General features: G+C 36.1%; 1 protein-coding gene across 9 annotated transcripts in view; it reads right to left on the bottom strand.

The window, feature by feature from the left end:
• Positions 1 to 22,126, bottom strand: part of Erbin (erbb2 interacting protein) — a 115,205-nt gene that overhangs the window by 71,017 nt on the left and 22,062 nt on the right. For all 9 annotated transcript variants that reach the window (XM_010637259.1, XM_033761178.1, XM_033761190.1 and 6 more), the window contains exons 2-3: positions 9,043 to 9,090; positions 406 to 603 (exon numbers count right to left, since the gene is read on the bottom strand). In XM_010637259.1, the coding sequence (XP_010635561.1) occupies positions 406 to 594 (189 nt within the window). In that variant the 5' untranslated portion in view covers positions 595 to 603; positions 9,043 to 9,090. The remainder of the gene's footprint in view (positions 1 to 405; positions 604 to 9,042; positions 9,091 to 22,126) is intronic.

The raw sequence follows: 22,126 nt of genomic DNA, 5'->3' as shown, positions 1-22,126 counted from the left end.
CAAAAAAAAAAAAAAAAAAAAAAAAAAAGAATAAGAATTCAGAAGCAACAATAATAATCTGAATTTCAGTACACTAAGGTAAAACTAAACTGAAAAGGAGAAATCACACACACACACACACACACAAAACAGAAGCAACATGCATCCATATATTGACAGTATTAGCACATCATTAGAACAACAAATTGTGCCAGGCATGGTAGCACGTATCTGTAATCCCAGCACTCAGGAGGCTGAAGTAGGAGGATTGCTAAAAGCAGGACAGCCTGGGCTGCTATACTGAGTTGAAGGCCAGCCTAAACCACATAGGGAGACCCAGACTCAAAAAAATACAAACAAAAAAACCCCAAATTGTTAGGCAAAGAAATGACCAAAGGTAGTTCTTCAAAGACAGTATTAGCATACCTTTGGAAGTTCTTCAATCTGATTAGCATCTAAATAGAGCTCTTCCAAAGTTTTTTCAAAAGTAAAAATCTCTTTGGGAACTTGTTCCAAACTGCAATGAGAATAATCCAGAGTAGTGACAGTCTCCTCTTCTCCTCGTAGACAGCGACATGGAACCAACCGCACAAACAAACTTCGTTTTGTAGTCATATTTAGATACTGCAATAGTAAAATATAAAAAAAATTTAATTAAAACATACATATCAATTTTTCAGAACAAATTATTCCAGCTCATAATCCACAGATAAACATCTCCCCTCTGCTACATATACCCATTGGAATCCATTTAACATTGCTTTAGTATCCACATTTTTATTCCTGAATTTCATATTAAATTCAAAGTACTTTTGTACTTTATAAAACAATGCATGAAGTAACCATTTATATGCTTCTACAGAAACTGCCTTTTTGCTTTGTTTTGAACAGAGTCTTCCTATGTAGTTCAGGCTGCCTCACCCTTCCTCCTGCTGGGATAATAGGTGTTTGCCACCAAGTTTGTCTGCTTCATATGTCTGCTTCTCAGTTTGCAAGCAAACGCTAATACTGTTGAGTGTGGTACCTCACACCTATAGTCCTAGCACTCAAGAGGCTGACACAGGAAGGTTGCGACAAGTTTAAGGCCAGCCTGGGCTACATAATGAGTTCAGAGCTAGCCTGAACTACAAATCAAGACTCTGCCTCAAAAAACAAAACAAAACAAACCATTATAATACTTTCCTTTTAATTTCTGGCACTAAGAGGTCCTCAAAACCATTAAAGTATCAAAAGGTCTTTGTGACAAATTTCTTCGGGAGTTTCAAAACAAAGCTGCGTGCGTGCAGTAAAGTATTTATATAATCGCAGCACCCGGGAAGGCTGAAACAAGAGGATTAAAAAAGCAAGCTCAGCCTAGGCAATATAGCAACTGTTATGGCTTGTATCTAGATGTCTTCCCAAAGCCATATGTGCTCATTGGTAGGGCTTATCACAGCTCGATGGATCTAGGGTATATGAATATGGATTCAGGGTGTATGGTAACTGGATTAGTCCACTGACTGACTGGATTGGCATAGTTCTGGGTGTGGCTGGCAAATGGATTTAAGAGATTATCTACAGTATTCTACCCAACAACAAAATATACATTCTTCTCAGCAGCACATGGAACTTTCTCCAAAACAAACCCCATACTAGCCGACACAACAAACTTAAGTAAAAGAATTGAAACTGTGCCATGCATATTATCATCACAGCTCATAGCACAATGAAATGAGAACTCTACAGCAAGACAACAGAGAAATGCAAAAGTATGGAAACTACATACTACTGTGCATTCTTGAAGAGAGGAGTGAGACAGGGTCTCACTATGTATATAGTTCAGGCTGGCCTTGAACTCACTATGTAGCCCAGGCTGACCTCAAACTCATAACGATCCTGCCTCACCTCCTGAGTGCTGAGATTACAGGCTTGCGCCCCCAAACAATACATTCTTAAATAAACTATGGGTTACAGAGGAAATCAAGGACAAAATAAAGTTTCTAGAACGAAATGATAATGCAAGTAGAACATATGAGAACTACAGGACACAGTGAAAGCAGTTCTAAAAGAAAAGTTTATACCTGTGAGGATCCATATCACAAAAACAGTGTTAAGGTTTATATCTACATAGCCCCTTACAGGCTCATATGCTCACTCACAGGTAGAACTTTTGAGAGCTAACTGCATCATGGGCATGTGATACTGAAATAGCCTGCTGATTGATTTAAGCATAAATCTGGGTGTGGATAATGTATTTATACTGAAGAAAAAAGACTCATCCTGTGTTTGGGTGGCACCAACCGACCAATAGGCTAACTGCCTAGATAAAATAAAATGGAAAAAAAGGAAAGCTCTCTGTTTCCTGCTGCCATGTCACAGACACTCTCTCCTCTGCCATGCCACCCTGCCTTGAAGCCAGATGACTATGGACTGAAACCTCTATAAACTGTGAGATGAAAATAAACCTTTCCTCCTTTAACATATTTCGTCCCAGCAATAAAAAAGTGACTAACACATAGAAAAAGACCAAATATATACCCTAATGATGCACTGCAAGGCTCTAGAAAAACAAGAACAATCTAAACCCAAACCTACTACAAGGAGGAAAATTATAAAAATTAGATCATAAATCAATGAAATTGGAGAGGGGGATACAAATAACGAATTGAAGAGCTGATTCTTCAAAATAATAAAACAGACAAACTTTTAGCAGATCTACAAAAACAGGAAAGGAAAAACATAAATCAATTCAATTAGAAATGAAAAAGGTGGGCTGAGATATAGCTCAATAGCGTTGCAACCTGCCTCACAAGTGCAAGGTCTTGAGTTTGATCCCTGGTACCTCAAAAAAAGAAAAAAGGTGAAATCACATTAGACATTGCCTAAAATCGAAAAGATAAACTAACAACTACTTTGTAAACCTGTACACCAATATATTAAAAAATTCAGAATAGATTCATACACACACACACACACACACACACACACACACACACGGATGACTAAAACTGGACCAGGAAGATTTAAACACCCTGAATAATTCAGTAATAGGCAATGATACTGAAGCTCTAATTTTTTTTTAAAAACCTACCAACTAAGAAAACCTCAGATCCCAGTGGTTTCACTGTTTAATTCTACAAAAACTTCAGGAAAGACTGAACACCAATATTCCTTAAGCTCTTTAATGAATTTGAAAGGGAGTGTATTTCCAAAGTCACTCCTGGAAGCTACCATTAACTTCATTCCCAAACCATGCAAGGATCTAACCCAAAAAAAACACTGTCAGACTAATTACTTTAATGAACATAGATGGAAGAATCCTTAGTAATGGGACTGTGGGCTTAGCTCAGGCTGTGGAGTGCTTGAAGGCAAGCATGAGGGCCTAGGTTCAACTCTCAGTACTACCAAAATCCTCAGAAATACATTGGCAAACAGAATGAAAGAACTTATCAAAAAGATCATACAGTGTGACAAGTAGGCTTCATCCAGGGATGCAAGGATGGTTCAATATACACCAATCAATAAATACGATATACCACACAAAATGAAACAAGGACAAAAATTACACGATCATCTCAGTAGTCACAGAAAAAGCCTTTAACAAAATTTAACACCCTTTAATGATAAAAACACAAAGAAATTATATATAGAAAGACCTTATCTCAGTCTGATAGTCACTTATGACAAACCTACTGTCAACAACATATTAATTGGGAAAAATTGAAACGTTGCCCTCTAAAATCAAGAAAAACAAGACAAGATATCTACTATAACAACTCCTGTTCAACATAATTCTTGAAACTACTAGAAAGAGCAATGAGGCCAGAAAAAAAGTAAAATAAAAGATATATGAAGCAATAATCAAGATTCCAGAAATCCAATAGAAGATTAAATACTTCAAGCAGTAAGAGAAAAGAAACAAATCAGATGCAAAGGAAAGCCCATCAGAATCACAGCAGGCTTTTCAACACAAACCCTCAGGTTAAGAAGAGCCTGGAGTGAGGTATCTCAAGTCCTAAAAGAAAACAACCTCCAACCTAGACTGATGTATCCTGCAAAACTCTCTTTCAAAATGGATGGGGAAATAAGATACTTCCATGACAAAGAACACCTGAGAAAAATCATGAATACCAAACCAGCCCTACAAGGAATTCTAAACAAGATACTAAAAAAAGACAATGAAGGCAACAACACCATGAAGCCCAACAGAGCAAATCAAATAGGCAAGGCAAGAAACTAAAAGGGGGGGGGAATCACATGACAATAATAAGTCAGTACATATCAGTTATAAACATCAATGTCAATGGCCTCAATTCATCAATCAAGAGAAACAGACTGGCAGAATGGATTAAGAAGCAAAATCCAACAACATGTTGTATACAAGAAACACACTTAGTGCAAAAGAAGCCCACAGACTGAAAGTGAAAGGATGGAAAACAATTCTCCATGCCACAGGAACCCAGAAAAAAGCAGGGTTAGCTATCTTTATTTGCAGACAAAGTAAATTTCAAACCAAAATTGATTAAGAGAGACAAAGAACGCCACTACATCCTTGTAAAGGGAACAATTCAAGAGGAAGAGATGACAATTATATGCATATATGCCCCAAATATTAATGCCCCAACTATATAAAACAAATATTAAGTAACATGAAAAAGCAAATAAGCACTAATACAATTGTAGTGGGGGATCTAAATACCCCACTATCACAAACAGACACATCATCTAGGTCAAACAAAAAAATCAAACTGAACCAAGCTTTTGAACATGTGGACTTGACAGATGTCTATAGAGTGTTCCATCTTACAAAATCAGAATAAACATTTTCAGCTATACATGGATCATTCTCCAAGATAGACCACATACTAGCTCAAAGAACAGGTTTGCATAAATGCAGAGGAAAGGAAGTTATTCCCTACATATTATCGGATCATATGGCAATCCAGATGGAGATCAATAGCATAAACAACAGTGGGAACTTCACAAAACCATGGAAATTGAACAACACTTTACTGAACAATCAATGGATCACAGAGGAAACTAAAGAAGAAATTAGACAGTTTTTTCAAATAAATGAGAATGCCAATACAACATATAGGAATCTATTGGACACAATGGAAGCAGTTCTACATGGAAAATTCATAGCATTGAATGCCCACACTATGAAAACAGAGTGAGCTCAAATAAACAATCTAATGATGAATCTTAGACTCCTTGAAAAAGAACAGCAAGAAAAACCCAAAGCTCATACAAGAGAGGAAACTATAAAGATTAGAGCAGAAATCATTGCAATGGAAACTAAGAAAACAATACAAAAAATAAATGAATCGAAGAGTTTTCTGAAAGAATAAATAAAATCGATAAACCCCAAGCTAACCTTATCAAAAAAAAAGGAAAGAAAAGGCTCAGATCCATGCAATTAGGAATGAAAAAGATGAAGTCACAACAGATCCAACAGAAATCCAGACGATCATCAATACCTACTTTTAGAACCTGTACTCAAATAAAATGAAAAACGTAGAAAAAATGGACAGATTTCTAGATACTTATGAATTACCAAAGTTGAACGAAGATAAAAACATTTTAAACAACCCAATAACAATCAGTGAAATTGAAAATGTAATTAAAAACTTACCAAGAAAGAAAAGCCCAGGTCCTGATGGATTCACTGCTGAATTTTACAAGACATTTAGAGAACTACTACTGCCACTACGCTTTAAATTTTTCAATGAAATTGAAAAGGAAGTAATACTTCCAAATTGATTCCTGGAAGCAAATATTACTTTGATTCCCAAACCAGGGAAAGACCCAACTAAAAAAGAGAACTATAGGCCAATCTCTTTAATGAATGTAGATGCAGAAATCCTTAATAAGATACTAGCAAAAAGATTACAGAGGATCATCAAGAAGATCATACATCCTGACCAAGTCAGATTTATTCCAGGAATGCAAGAATGGTTCAACATACGTAAGTCAATAAATGTTATACATTATATTAACAGAGTCAAGGACAAAAAACATACGATCCTCTCGATAGTTGCAGAAAAAGCATTTGACAAAATTCAACATCCATTAATGATAAAAACTCTGCAAAAAATTGTAATAGATGGTCTATATCTCAACCTAATAAAGGCTATCAATGAAAACCCAACAACCAACATCATATTAAATGGCCCAAAACAGAAAACCTTCACATAAAAAACAGGAACAAGACAAGGATCCCCACTATCACCACTCCTCAATATAGTTCTAGAAAAATTAGCCACAACAATTAGACAAGTAAAAAAAATTAAAGCAATAAAGGCAGGAAAGGAAGAAGTTAAACTGTCATTATTTGTTGATGATATGATATTCTACATTGAAGACCCAAAAAATTCCTCCAAAAGACTTCTAGACTTAACTGACACTTTTAGCAGAATAGCTGGATACAAACAAGGTCAACACTCAAAAATCAATAACCTTCTTGTACACAAATAACAGACTCACAGAGAGAAATTAGGGAAACAATTCCTTTCACAACAGCATTCAAAGAAATGAAGTAACTAGGAACCAATCTAACGAAAGACATAAAAGACCTCTACACTGAAAACTACAGTACTCTGAAAAAAAGACATCAAATAGGACATAAGAAAATGGAAAAATATCCCCTGCTGCTGCGTAGGAAGAATCAACATAGTGAAAATGGCCATACTACCAAAACTGTTATACAGATTCAAAGCAATGCCAATTGAAATTCCAACAGTATGTTTTACAGAACTAGAAAGAAGAATTAAAAAATTCATTTGGAACCATAAGAGACCTAGAATACCAAAAGCCATCCTAGGCAACAGAGACATGGCAGCAGGTATAACAATTCCCAACTTGAAACTATACTACAAAGCCACTGTGATAAAAACAGCATGGCACTGGCAAAGAAACAGACCTGAGGATCAGTGGAACAGATTGGAGGATACAAAAACAACTCCAGATGTACTCAGCTACCTCATCTTTGACAAAGGAGCTGACCATCCTCACTGGAGGCAAGATGGCCTCTTTAATAAATGGTGTTGGAAAAACTGGATTTCAACCTACCAAAGATTAAAACTAGACCCTTATCTTTCACCATGCATGAAATTAAAATCCAAGCAGATTAAAGATCTAAATATTAAAACAGAAACACTAAACTTGCTGGAAGATAAGTTAGGCAGAACTCTTGAAGACACTGGCATAAGAAAAGACTTTATGAACAAATTCTCAGTAGCACGGGAACTAGCAGAAAGAATCAATAACTGGGATCTCATCTTATTAAAAAGCTTCTGCACTGCAAAAGAAACCATCAACAGAACTAAGAGACAACCTACAATGTGGGAAAAAATTTTACCAGCTGTTGCTCAAAGGACTATTATCTAGAATATATAAAGAACTCAAAGCAATCAGCCCCTCCAAATATAAAGACCCAATTCAAAAATGGGCATCTGAAATGAACAGATATTTCTCAAAGAAATAAAAGCAGCAAGTAAATATATGAAAAATGTTCCACATCACTGGTCATCTGAGAGATGCAGATGGAAACAACACTGAGATTCCACCTCACCCCACAAAGAATGGCTGCTATCAAGAAATCAAACAATAACAAATATTGGCGGGGTTGTGGGGAGAAATCGGAATCCTTCTCCATTGTTGGTGGGAGTGCAGACTGGTGCAACCACTATGGAAATCAATATGGAGATACCTCTAAGAACTAGATTTAGAGGTTCTATTTGACCCAGCCATCCCTCTGTTGGGTATCTTTCCAAAAGAATTAAAAGAACCATATCACAGTGATATATGCACACCTATGTTTATAGCAGCATAGTTTGTAATAGCTAAAACTTGGAAGCAGATCATTTGCCCATCATTTGGAGACTAGATAAAGATGTGGTTTTTCTATATAATGGAATACTACTCAGACATAAAGAAAGAAAAATTAGATTCATTCATAGGAAAATGGATACATATTTAGGATATACTCCTAAGTGAAATAAATGAGTCACATGTGTAAATACCGAATAGTTTCTCTGGTGGGTGTGAAAAACTATAATAGTACGTAAGATCCTAATGAGATAACTGACAATGTGAAATAGGAAGAAAAGTGCTAAAGGTGTAGGAAAAATGGGAAGGGTAGGGGAAAGGTAATAAGGGAAAAGAAAAGAATATGAGAAAGTGAAAAAATGGAAATAAAGTATTTGCAAATAGGAAAGGGAGAAGGGGGTGAAGGGAGGGCAGGGATAAGGGGAAAAAATGAGAACCAAGATCTGTTATGTAAAGGGACAAGATTCCAATGATGAATGTAACTGTACTGTATACCTAAAATCTACCAATAAACTCAATGAGAAAAAAAAAAGATATATGAAGGAAGGAAGGAAGGGCTGAGGATTTGGCTCAGTAGTGCTGAGGCATGCCTTCCAAGCGCAAGGTCCTCAGTTCAATCCCTAGTACCAAACAAAAAAGGGGGGGGGGAACAGAGGCTTTCTATTTTCTAATGTCTTGTTTGATTTCCTTTTTTAGAATACTGTATTTTTTATTGTAGAGATCTTTCACTTCCTTGGTTAAGTTAGTTCTTAAGTATTTCATTTTTCTTGGTGCTATTATGAATAGTATTGTTTTGGTTTGGTTAATTACTGATGTACAGAATGCTCCTGACTTTTGTGTTTTGATTTTATGTCACACTCCATTATTTAGTTTTTAATTCTAACAGTTTTTTTTATGGAATATTTTGGATCTTCTACGTAGAGGATCATGTCATATGCCAATGATGATAATTTGCTTTCTTCCTTTTTTAGTAAGTTCAAGGCCAGCCTGAACTTCATATACAAAGTGAGACCCAGTCTGAGAAAAAGAGCAAAACAGAAGATAACAGGAAGAAGAGAGAGATTTTTCTCAAATAGGAAGGAGATCAACAGGTGGAAAGAGAGAAGGGAAGGGGGAAAAAAAGGAATTAAGATATGTTATGTTCACGTATGAAGTTCACAGAATGAATGTAAATATTAGGTACTATAATACATGTACTATTAAAAAAAAAAAAAAAGCAGAAAACTTTCTAACAAAAAAATTAAGGCTACTTACCACTGGGTTGAATTTATCTCCCTGATGTTTCTTAATTGAGTCAACATGCTATGGAAAGCAAAAGAGAACTAAAATTAATTAAAAACATATTTCTATAACTAAAGAACATCACCTTTAATTCCTGATTTACATCAAACGTTAAAACAAAATTCTTCAAAACTGACCATTATAAACTGAAAAGTTATAAGCAAACAGTCAAACCATAATGCTCATTTCTTAAAAATATAGAAGCACATGTGCTCACACATATTTGCTAACATCTAAATGCATTGTTTTAATATATTTGCAAACTAAGATCCTTTATCAACAAACTTTTCATTTTACTAAAAAATAAAAAAAATGCAAATAAACTCTAATCGCTAATTATATGTAATTTTAGTAGTTTTTGATCAGTCTCTGAGACAGGCACTATTACTTATTAAATTTACTTCCACTTATAAGAATCTATTCAGCGTAGCAACAAGCCCAGGAGGGAGAGACAAGGGAAAGGGAGCCAGTTTGGGGAAGACTTTGCTTCCTGATAAATGGGAACAAATGCGTCTGAAACTAATAGTCTTGCATTTTTCTAGCCTTCAATCTATATATGATAATCTAGTTCTGCAACAACTCTATTACCATTAAGTCAGCAAGCATGACACAATAGAATTACAAAGTGAGCAAGAAGTCTCTAACAACACTGGAATAGCTAAACTAATCCTAATTTCTGACTATTTTTCAGCTTCTTGGTACTCTATGTGGTAAAATCAATTCTTGCATTTGCTTACCACTGCCAGACTCTTACATGTAAGGCAACACATTTGAAAGGGAGGCAAAAAACCTAAAGCATGAACCAAGGGTCTTAATAAGAAGTGTGTGTGTGTGTGTGTGTGTGTATATACCTTCTCCTTTAAAATTCATAATGATATCCGTAACATGTTTCAGAATTTTACAGTGACTCTCAATATATCTAGCTATTTTCCTCTGTGCTAAATGGTTTGAGTATACTGACATTTAACCTGAACAAATTCTACAAATATTACATGCCACATATGAGGGGAGCACCTTTTGTGTATAGCAAGCAAAGACTATCAGTAAATCTTATGTCCTTCAGTTTGCTACCACAGAGAATGGAGCTGCTACAAGGCTGGATAAGGAATTTTTGCATTTAGAACTTTTTAAAAAAATACCTAAAAGATACCTGCTTGGGTGAACTCTAAGTAGCTGGATATGAAAATTTAGAGATATGAGAAAAAATTGCAGCTTAAGATACAAATGTGGAACATATCTGCTTATATATAAAATTTAAAGCAATAAAATTTAGGTGAAATCATCAGGAGTCTGAGGGTAGACAGAAAAAAGAACAGGTCCAATAACAGATCAAAGACATAAAATCAGGGAGCAGGAAGAAGAGATAGGACAAACAGGACACAGAAGAAAGTCAAATAAGGCAAGAGAAACCTTCAAAAAACTGTGATATCCTAAAAATCAAATGTTTCAAGAAGGACAGGTTTAACAAAAGCTATTAATAAGGACTTAGAATTGTGACTGTGTGTTAAGGTAGAGATCATTGATAGCTTGGCTAGACCACTTTTAGTGGAGAGGCAAAACACTGGAGAGATTTGAAGAAGGAAACTGAGGACCTACCCCAGAAGTGAAGAGGCTGTAAAGAGGGTGAAAAGGAGATAAGAGGGGGAAGAAAAGAGAAAAGAAGAGAAAGGAAGGGAAGGGCATGGAGTGCTTCAGAGACCTAGCACAGGGTGGGGCAGGGCTGAGGAAAGGAAAGGGTGAGAGAAGCAAAGGGATGAGGGCAGAAGAATGGAAGAAAGGTGAAGGGCAAGAGGAGAAAGGAAAGAAAAGAAGGAAGAAGAAAGAGAGAGAAAAATAAATAGATTCAAGAGCTTGTTCTACTTTTTGTGGGAATAGAATAATAAGAACATAAAGAAAAATGTCTCCATAGGAAAATGGATACATATTGAGGATATACTCCTAAGTGAAATAAATAAGTCACACATGTGTAAATACCGAATAGTCTCTCTGGTGTGAATAAACTATAATAGTACATAAGACCCTAATGAGATAACTGACATTGTGAAATGGGACGGGCTAAAGGTGTAGGGAAAGTGGGAAGGGTAGGGAAAAGGTAATAAGGGAAAAGAAATATGAGAAAATGAAAAGATGGAAATAAAGTGTTTGTAAAGGGGGAGGAGAGGAGGGGGTGAAGGGAGGGCAGGGACAAGGGGAAAAAATGAGAACCACGACCACCTATCACATAAAGGTACAAGATCCCAATAATGAATGTAACTGTACTGTATACCTAAAATGTACCAATAAACTCAATAAAAGAAAAATGTCTCAAGGATCTAATGACATGAAATGAGCCAGTAGGAATGTGAACTGCAGTCTGACAGCACTAATAAAAATATTTTTTAATTAAAAAATTACTAAGTTCAAAGAAATAGTATGTTTCATAATATGACTTTCTATAAAAATATAAATTGAAAAAATTTGCTCAAGAAACAGAAAAGTATGCCAGGTATGGTGGTGCACACCTGTAATCCCAGCACTCTGTGAGGTGTAAGCAGAAGACAGGAAGATCACTGCAAGTTTTAAGACCAGTCTGGGCTAAATAGTGAGTTCAAGGCCAACCTGAACTACACAGCAAGACACTGCCAAGTTTAAAAAACAAAAACAAAAAAACAGAAACACAAACCAACAAATAGAAAACCATGGATAAAAATCATGGATACAGTGTGTCAATATTATTCCTTGAGCACCTTGATTTCATAATGTTAAGTGAAATAAATTAGACACATAAGCTGAAATATTGCTTGGTTATATGCTTGCTTCGGCAGCACATATACTACAATATGGCATGGTTTCTTATATAAAAAACTAAAAATATAAATAAAGAGAAAAATAAGGATAAACAATAGGAAACAGATCTTTTGCAAAAGGGAAAAGGACCAAGAGATTGGAGGAGGGAGGAGGGAAAGCAGATGAGAAAAGAATTAAGATGTGTTGTGTGTACATGTTCTAAGTCCCTAGTAGGAATATAATTATCACATACTACAAACATGTACTAATAAAAATTGAAAAATTATTCCTTAAAAGACAAAATGCACACATTTACAAAACGTCTAAAAATGGAATCAGATTACAAGGTTCAGGACTCAAAAGGTAGAAAATGTCCCAATCTCATATCACAAATTCAATATAACTGACACATACAACTCAACATTATCATACAATAATTCTTTTTAATTTTTTAACTAGAGGTATACTCAGTAGTGTGCCCTGTAGTCTCAGCTATTCAGGCAGTAATGTGGTAGTAGAAGGCCAAGATTAATAAATCTATTAACAATACATCACACAAATAGGTACAAAAAAAGAAAACATCTTTCCAACATGAAAGGGCATTTAAACAGTCAACAATCCTTCTTAAAAAAAAAAAAAACTTAGTAAATTAGACACTGGAACAATATCTCAATTAAGAAAATATCAGTGTCATATTCAAATATAAAAACACTAAGCACATTATCACTAAAAAGAATATTAGCACTACCAGAAAGTTGAAAAAACGCACAGAATGGGAATAAATATCTTCATATCATATTCTGATAATGGACTTGTATCCAGAATACATTTATAGCTCTTACAACTCAACAAGAAGAAAATAAAAGACAAAACCCAAATATAAGCAAAGGAGTTTGAATAGGTATTTCTCCAAAGATAAAAGAAATGCCCCAAAGCACATAAAGATAATAACATCATTAATCATTAAGGAAGTACAAATCAAAACTATCATTGCTACTTTTTAGGGTAGCTAAAATCAAGTCAGGCAATAACAAGTATTGGTATCTGGGAGGATATAGAGATATTAGAAACAGGATTAGAGTATAGCTCAGTGCTAGAGCACTTGCGTGGCATGTACCCACAAGTACAGGGTTCAATCCCCAGAGTACTGAAAAAAATTAAGTATTTATATATTGAGGCTGTAGAAACTCTCATACATTGGAGATGGGAACAAAAAATGGCACAGCCACTTTGGAAAACACACTGGCAGTGCCACAAAGTTAAACAGTTACCCTACAATCCCACAATTTCACTCCTAGGTATAATAACCAATAATACTGAAAACACAGACAAAAAAACTGCAACTCATATTCCTAGCAGCATTATCCAGAAAACAAACACCAAACTAGTGCAACACTCAAAGGTTCATCAACTAATGAAACGATAAACAAAATGTCATATACATTACATAATAGTAGAATATCATTCAGCTTTTTATAGGGACAAAGTACTGACATAATACAATATAGATAAACATTAGAAACTGGAGCCAGATGTGGTGGTGTATGCCTGTTATCTTAGCATTCCTGCTGAAGTAGGAGGAGCATCAGTTTAAGCCCAGTCTAGGTAACTTAGAAGATCCTGTCTCAAAATAAAACGTAAAAAGGGCTGGAGGCGTAGCTCAGTGCAAAGGGCCCTGGTTTCAATACCCAGTACAAAAAAAAAAAAAAAAAAGGAAAAAGAAACATGCTATGTTGAAGAAGCCAGGCATAAAAGATCATATATTAATTAATTTTTATGAAATAACTTGAATAGGCAAACTCATAGAGACAGATTAGTCAGGCCAGGGGAGAAAGAAGAGTTATGTTAACAAATGAGTTTTTGTGAGGGACTGATGAAACTGTTCTGGAATTAGACAACAATAATGGATGTGTAAGTTTGGAAATATATGAAAAGCTACTGAATTGTAAATTTCAAAAGATATATTGTATGATGTGTGAACTTCACCTCAATTAAAAAAATTTCTAAAAGAAAAATATTAGGACTCCACTTTCATGTATTAGCATAATAGGTTCAAAACTGATCTCTGATCCAACTCAGCAACTAATCTTTTCATTAAAATAATTTTCTGCTTTAAATTTTTAAAATTACTTAATCCCCAGACTTCTATAATCTATTCTCAATTTACCTTTATACAACTTTACTACTAAAACTAATGCTTGTTTGGTGATGCTTTTTATCTTATGACAGACCCTTCATTCTACCTACCCACTTCAAAATATTAATTCTTTGGCTCTTTAACTGGTGTTTTAAACAAAGATACTTTTTATAAAAAGTTTTTATGCAGTGTGTCTGCAGTCCTAGAAACTGAGCCAGACCTTCTGAAAAGCATGACCTGATTTGAGTGCCACAGTGCATGAAACTCCATTACTCCTCATTTCTTCTGGGCCCTCATCAGTTTCTTTCAAAACACAAATTTACGTGGATGAAACAATCCTTTCCTTTTTTTGTGGAACTGGGGATTGAACCCAAGGCTTTCACTGTGCTACATCCCCAGCCCTTTTCATTTTAAGGTAGGTTCATGGTACATCACTAAGTTGCTCAAACTTTCAATCAGAAAGTTATGCCTCAGCCTCCCAGAGTGCTATAGAGGTGTGCAGCACCATGCCAGAATAACACCCTAACTTCTTGGGGTAAACTTTTTTTTTCTTTTATTGAGTTTATTGGTACATTTTAGGTATACAGTACAGTTACATTCATTATTGGGATCTTGTACCTTTACATGACAGGTGGTCTTGGTTCTCATTTTTCCCCTTGTCCCTGCCCTCCCTTCACCCCCTCCTCTCCTCCCCGCTTTACAAACACTTTATTTCCATTTTCTCATATTTTTTTCCCCTTATTACCTTTCCCCTACCCTTCCCACTTTTCCTACGCCTTTAGCCCTTTTCTTCCCATTTCACAATGTCAGTTATCTCATTAGGATCTTATTTACTATTACAGTTTATTCACACCAGAGAAACTATTCAGTATTTACACATGTGTGATTTATTTATTTCACTTAGGAGTATATCCTCAATATGTATCCATTTTCCTATGAATGAGTCTAATGAGGTAAACTTTATAAGTCTACTTTTCCCTAAATTCAAAAAAAGAAAAGCAATAGAGGGAAAGAAGGCACCATAAGGAAACAACAGAAAAAAAGCAGGAATTAGGAAAACAAGGAGAAGCCAGCTTGAAATATGTTGTGTCTGCTTAGTGGTTATCTTATGCTAGAAATTATCGTAACTATTACAAAACCTTTCAAAGCAACAAGCTATTACTAAAAGATTTTAAAGATTAATTATAACATTTGTTAAGTAAGTCTTTAAAATATCACCATGTGGCCAGGGGTGGTGGCGCACTCCTGTAATCAATCCCACCACTCGGGAGGTTGAGGCAGGAGGATTGCTGTGAGTTCGAGACCAGACTGGGCTATATAGTGAGTTCCAGGTCAGTCCCAACTCCATAGTGAGACCCTGTCTCAAAAACCACCCCCAATAAACAAACAAACAAACAAAATATAGCCATGTGCTGGAAATCTTATTTTTAAAAAGTTTCACCTTCACCAGGATTCAGATCTACATTAGGCATCCATAATACTGTTAAATCACCCTAAACATCCCTAAGGGTGAAGACTCATTTAATTTGTAAGCAAAATAGTAACACAAATGTAAAGAGGAAGAGAAGAAAAAACACTTAGTCATCTTCTAATCAAACCTATTTTGAGCTGGGCATGATGATGAATTCCTTTAGTCTCAGCTACTCAGAAGGCAGAGGCAGAAGATTCACTTGAGCCCAGAAGTTGGCAGCTGGCCAGCCTGACAAACAGAGACCCCAGCTCAAAAACAAAAACAATTATTTTTAAAGTACTTGAAAGTTATTTTTATATACTTCAGTACTGGAAACTGAACCTTGGGACTTGAGCTAGATCACAAGCTCCCACCTCAAATTTGTAATCCTCCTCCTGCCTTAGGTTCCAGAGTAGCTGGGATTACAGGTGTGCACAACCATGCCCAGCAACATTCTTTAAATGACTATGTAGAAACTGCAGGTTGCTTATTACACACATTGAAACATAAGCAAGACAAATGAGAGGTGTTAGACACCAAGTCTTAAGAGTCCAAGTGTTAATAGTCTTCTCACAACATCACTGGTTCTGAACAAGAACATTTTACACAATGTCTACAACTGTCAAGGACCCACATAATACACTTTTAATATTTCAGATGAGAAAAAACTAATATGCATGAGGGTGTTTGTTTTCCTGCCCATATGTTGGAACCATTTATCAATACTGAGATTTCTGCTATCAAAAATGAATATATAGCAAGAGACTTTTAGGATAGCCGCTTAATTCATAATTACTCCTCCTTTCTTTAAGAAAAGTTCACCACAAGCAAATACAGTACTTCTGGGCAAATTTTAAAATTACAGCCCTTAGGGAAATACAACTTGGCAAGCACACATATGCAATAATCAACCCACCCAATTCGGCAGCACAGCTGTGATGACTAGTCTTTCATTTGAAAGGGAGCAGCCCCCTAACACTCTTTTCTAACACCTATTTTTTCCCCAACACACATTTTATTATCCGGTAATACTTCCCGCCTGGTTGTAACAGAATAGGAAAAAAAAAACAAAAACCAAAAAACAAAAACAGGCATCTGGTTCAACCCAGTGGAGCATTTTCTCTCACCCGAGGAGACTGAAAGATATTAAATCTGTAGTCAGCAGAACTGTAACACCTGAAGTTAGAATCTTTCGGGGGTGGGGGCTGCCTTCTACTACATGGACCTAGAAAGAGAACACTTACTTGAAGAGAAAAAAGTATGAAAGAGTGATAGGCCTGAGCTCCTGATGGCTTCCTAGTTAATTATTCTAATATCTTTCTGAAGCTACTGTAATGGATTGACTAATGGGCAACTTGTAATGCCCAAGTGAACTGAATTAGCATGGTCTGGGCATGGAGGACCCACCTGAAGATTGTTACCAATAGACATAAAAAGAGAACTAGAGGGGAAGATCTTGGCCTGTTGACTTTCTAGGAGAAGCTTGATGCAGATGCTTTTCCTGCTGTAAACTAGGTTGTTCTCTTCTGAGGAAAAGCTCGGGGCCTTGCTGTCACTGGGATTGGCTGCTGTTTTCCTCAGGGGAGCTCTGATCTTCACTGTGAGCATCACTTCCTGGCTCCAATGTAGATCCCCCAGTTTTGTGACACAAATCCTCCATCTCATCAGTGTAGAATTTCTAGCTTCTACCACTGGCCTTTGGGCCTTCCAGGTGCAGATCCTCAATACGGACAAGCATGAGACATTGCTGTGGGCTCTAGGCCACTGGCTGGATTTGAGGCAAATGTCTTGGACTCTAAGCCTTTTTTTGGACTTGTGTAGGAAACTGCTGGGATCTAGGCCCTCAGCTGAATCCTTTGGGCTTCTACTTGGTTAACTTCTTGCTCTTTTGTATTTTTTGGGTGATTATCATAAAATAATCTTAGAAATTTACAGCAACCCCTTCATAAGACACTACATCCTTCATATTATCCTATTTTCTGGTTTGTTACTCTCATAAAATATAAAATTGTATTGGTACTTTACTTAAACCAAAGTCTCTGAACTGAAAGTTTAGAAAATAAATTTCTTCAAATAAGTCTAAATATCATCAGCAATTGTAAATCACCTGTCCCCATGAATCCTGAAGGGTTCAATACCTATTCTTACATGGCAATTTTTGTGTTCAGAGGTCAGAGACCTAACCATGAAGATTTGACACAACACACACTTTAGACAATGAAAAGACCAGTCATATAAACAAGATGTTATTTGTAAATGCCAGTCACTGCTAGATACTTACCTTTTCATGACACCTCAACTAGTTTGTTAAAAAAAACAAAAAAGTTACCAGACTGGCTACAACCTACAACCTTATCATTTAAACAGCAATTTAGGATTAAAATCACAAATGGAATCAGCCAAATTAATGTTGAATGGCTACATTTGGCTGATACTAATTACAATATACAGCAAATTTGGTAGGGGTGATTGATAGAGGGGATCAAACCGGGGCCTTCACACTGAGCTACATTCCTCAATCCTTTTTATTTTTTGAGAAAGGGTCTTGCTAAGTAAATCAGGCTGGGCTCTGATTTACAATCCTTCATCATCCTCCCAGAGTGCTAGGATTACAGGTGTGCACGCCCAGCTGACAGTTTGCCAAGCATACTTACTAGGTGCTGAAATCTAAAGCACTAAAGATATAAAGATAAATTACAAGTAACAGGTTCTGCCTCAAGGAGCTTCTATTTAAAACATGACAGCAAATAAGAAGCAATATTGCGGGTGAACACAAGAGAAAATGGCTTTGAAACAATACTGTTTTACATTTGAGGCTAGATTCTCCCACTTACCCTACTCTTCCATGATCCTAAACACAGGATCTCACTTCTTCAATCTCAATTTCTCTATGGAGGATGCCTATGTTGTAACTGTTATATGACTATCCAACACAAATATAAGAATATATGAATATTTAACAATGTATGAATATCCAACACAAAGACTAATATAAAGCTGAAAAATAGTTCTTTTTTATTAAAGCTACATAAGCTTTATAATTTTGTGACTCAAAAGAACTTTTATTTTTCTCAAAGTATCAATCATGGTACTCCCTTTCTTATTTAAAATAAAGATTTGTGAAAATAGTCACACCATTCACATACATATTTAGAGAATTGAGCTCTATATTCTTCAAAATTTAAATCTAAAAATAAAATAATGCAAGTGATTCTGCCTGCTCTTTCACTCAGTAAATGCAAGGTTTTAAAATGCATTTGATATGGCTATCACTTTTCCACAGAGCCCCTTACAGTGTTACATAAACCTTGCTTTAACATTATTCTAGTATTTAAAAAAATTTTTTGTACGAGACCCTGAACCCAAGCCAAATATATGTTAACTAATACTCAGTAAAAGAAATCATTACTTTTTTCAAAACAAACAAAACTGGTTATTTTTGAGATTACCATGGTCTCCATCATGACACCTTCTATATACAACTGAATTTCAAACTTAATGAGACGTCACTATCTTATAAAGTGTGTGGTGAGCTGGGTGTGGTGGTGCATACCCATAATGCTAGCACTTGGGAGGCTGAGGCAAGATGATCACTATGAGCCCCAGGCCAGCCTGCACTACAAAGTGAGACTCTACCTCAAAAACCCAAAGAATACAGCATGTGATAGTTTCAACATTTCCATAAATTCTCTCATACTTAAGAATGGAATACTTTCCCCCTCCACTGTAAAAAGAGTTGGTCTGAGTGACATGTTTATTATACATGGTGTATAACAAAAGTAAAGGATGATATATTACTCCTCAGGCTAGGCTGAAAAGAATGGTAACAGTTTCTACTTGGGATTTTTGCCCTTTTCCTTTTATTATTTGCCCTTGGAATCCAGCTGAGACAGAAGAGTAGGACGGCAAGGCTGGCTGGGGTACTAGGCATGACCTATTAATTACAAAATCCGGACACATGAAGAGAACATTTCCCAAACTCCTGACAGTCTTCTTGCAAGAACTCAAGCAGGTTTTTACTAGGATGGCCTAGACCGGATGTCAGCCTGAGGTGTGGGATCCCAGCACCATCTCTCAGGACCCTTATGCAGAAGTTTTTGTACATTTTCTTGAGATCTGGACACCCTAAAAGGAGAGGTGACCTATGAAGAGTTGGTTATCCTAACTTCCCACAATAACCCACACTGCATTTTCCAGACACACCATGTACTTTTGTTTTTGCTTTTACCCACTTTTTCTCTTTACTTGGCCCAAGCTCACTCTGCAGACAGCCAGTTTCTTCCCACTCTTCACTTTTACTTTCTTGAATAAACTTTGCCAGTGATTTTTTTTTTCTGATTATTTCATTCAATTCTTTGTTCAAGATGAGAAGAACCTGGAATCTAACTCTAGAAGGAGAGGTGAGCAACCCTGAACCCTGTAACATTTAGTTGGCAAGCCACTTTAGAAGCAGGCTACCTGATAACACAGCCATCTGCCATAAGGAAATGTAAATCTTACTGAGGTTATATGCAGCTCTGGCTTATACAGAGCCTGGCCTATAGGCACATCAACCACCAGATATGTGAGAAAAGTAGCTCCAGCAACCATGTAATGCAAACATATGAGACCTTGAGCAAGAACCAACCAGCTGGCCCAGTTGAGCCCTAGAATCATGACAGAGAAAAATAATGACTTTCTGTTTACTGCACTTCACTAAGTTTGCGACTATTTATTTCATTGTGGTAGACAATTAGTAAAAAGTCTGATTAAAGTCACCCTATGTTAGGTGATGCATAATTTATGTTAAGGAACTGCTTTGGGGCCAGGTGCAGTGGTGCATGCCTATAATGCCAGCACTCTGGAGTCTGCAGTAGGATCACAAATTCCAGGCCAACCTGGGCTTCTCGGTAAGTTTAAAGACCAGGGACAGAAAGAAGAAAATTGAAGTGCTGTACTGAGAATAGGCTACTGGGAGGCAAGACTAGTATAAATGTCTGCAGTAATTTAAATGATTTGCACAGGTTAAGTGCCCTCTATAGACACTATCATTATTAATATTGTGACTACTGTACATACTCAGTCCATATTATTTCAAGCACATATGACAAATGATCTATTCTTTAGGGACAGAATTTAAGTAATCTTAATCAAATGACTACATCGGCATCATGTGAGGATTTTATTCAAGCATTTTTGCCTGGCTTCCAATTGGAAGGATTCTGCCTCAAAGGATGTGAAGTGTAATCTAAGTATGTATGTATTTTAAAAAGCATACTCTAGGTGATTTCAATTATTCCTCAAAATCACTAGTCTTAGCTGGGCATGGTGGCACATGCCTGTAATCCCAGCATTTGAGAGGCCAGCATGGGCTAGTGAGTTAAAAAGGAGCCTGGACTACACATAGTGAAACCTTGTCTTGCAAAAAAACAAATAAAAATAAATTTAAAAAATCACTAGTCATTGTCATATTGTTTCCTCCTCTGATATTGAAACAAAAGTCAAAGTTTAAGAAATTTCTAAGCCCTGTTATGGTGGCTAATACTTGTAATCCCAGTATTTGGGAGGCTGAGGCAGGAGGATCACTGTGAATTTGAGGCCAGCTTAAACAACATAATGAGTTCAAGGCCAGTCTGAACTAGAGTGAGACTCAATCTCAAAAAAAACAAGAAAGAAATTTCTAGAATAAGACATAAACCAAATTATTAAGTAACTGCTTTAAAGCAAATATAAGAAATTCACTATTGCTTTCATGTCAGTCTTTAAATCACAAGAGGTACTACCTTTACCTAAATCTGGTTTTTCTGTTAAAAAATTAAAAATGCCAATCTCATATTGAAAATCAAACTTGTATTAAAATTTCACTACAAAAACTTTTTTTAAAGTTTAAAAGTCAACTCCAAAAATGTTGAGGGCTAGACACGGTGGTGCATGCCTGTAATTCCAGCATTCAAGAGATGGAGCACATGGATCCCGGTGAGTTTGAGACAAGCCTGGACTACACAAGTGAGTTCAAGGCCAGCCTGAACAACGAAGTGAGAGCCTGAGTCAAAAAACCAAAAAACTGAGCCAGGGATTTAGCTCAGTCATTCCACTGTCTGCCTCGCAAGTGCAAGGTCCCAAGTTTGACCTCTGGTACCCCCCCAAAAAAATTAACTAATTTAAAAAATTAAACTGTTGGTTGAGAGTAATAACCAGAGAATTCCATTTGCCCAGTTGACTTGCACCTCAAAGTTGACTATTTTAATACTGCTCAGTTAATAGTTTTTTTAAAAATAAGCTCTTATCTTTATTTGTACTTTCATTTTTATTTATTTTTGAGATAAGGTATCACTTTGTAGTCCAGGCTGGCCTCAAACTCACTGTGATGCTTACCTCAGCCTCCCAAGTGCTGGCATGCAACCCCATGCCTGGCAATAAAGTTTTGAAATAGTACTAACCAATGCCTATTTTAGAAGCGAGCAAAAGGATAAAATTTCTTTATATGAATAAAAATTATTGTTATTCAGCAAAAGCCATCCTAAAATAGTTCTTTCCTTTAACTCTATCAAAAATCTATCTTTTAATAAAGTAATCACGATGGGACTTATATATACTGGAATTATGACCTGATAACAAATGCTGAAACAGCTGTATTTTTGCTATTTTGAAAAATTATTAGGACAGATCATCTAGAAAACAAATCTGTAAGTCTTCAGAATTTAAAATACAGTTTAAATTGCATA

Source organism: Fukomys damarensis, unplaced genomic scaffold, assembly GCF_012274545.1.
Source record: "Fukomys damarensis isolate Sample0158 unplaced genomic scaffold, DMR_v1.0_HiC HiC_scaffold_1, whole genome shotgun sequence".
Taxonomy (NCBI): domain Eukaryota; kingdom Metazoa; phylum Chordata; class Mammalia; order Rodentia; family Bathyergidae; genus Fukomys; species Fukomys damarensis.
This window is presented reverse-complemented; position numbering and strand designations above follow the sequence as displayed.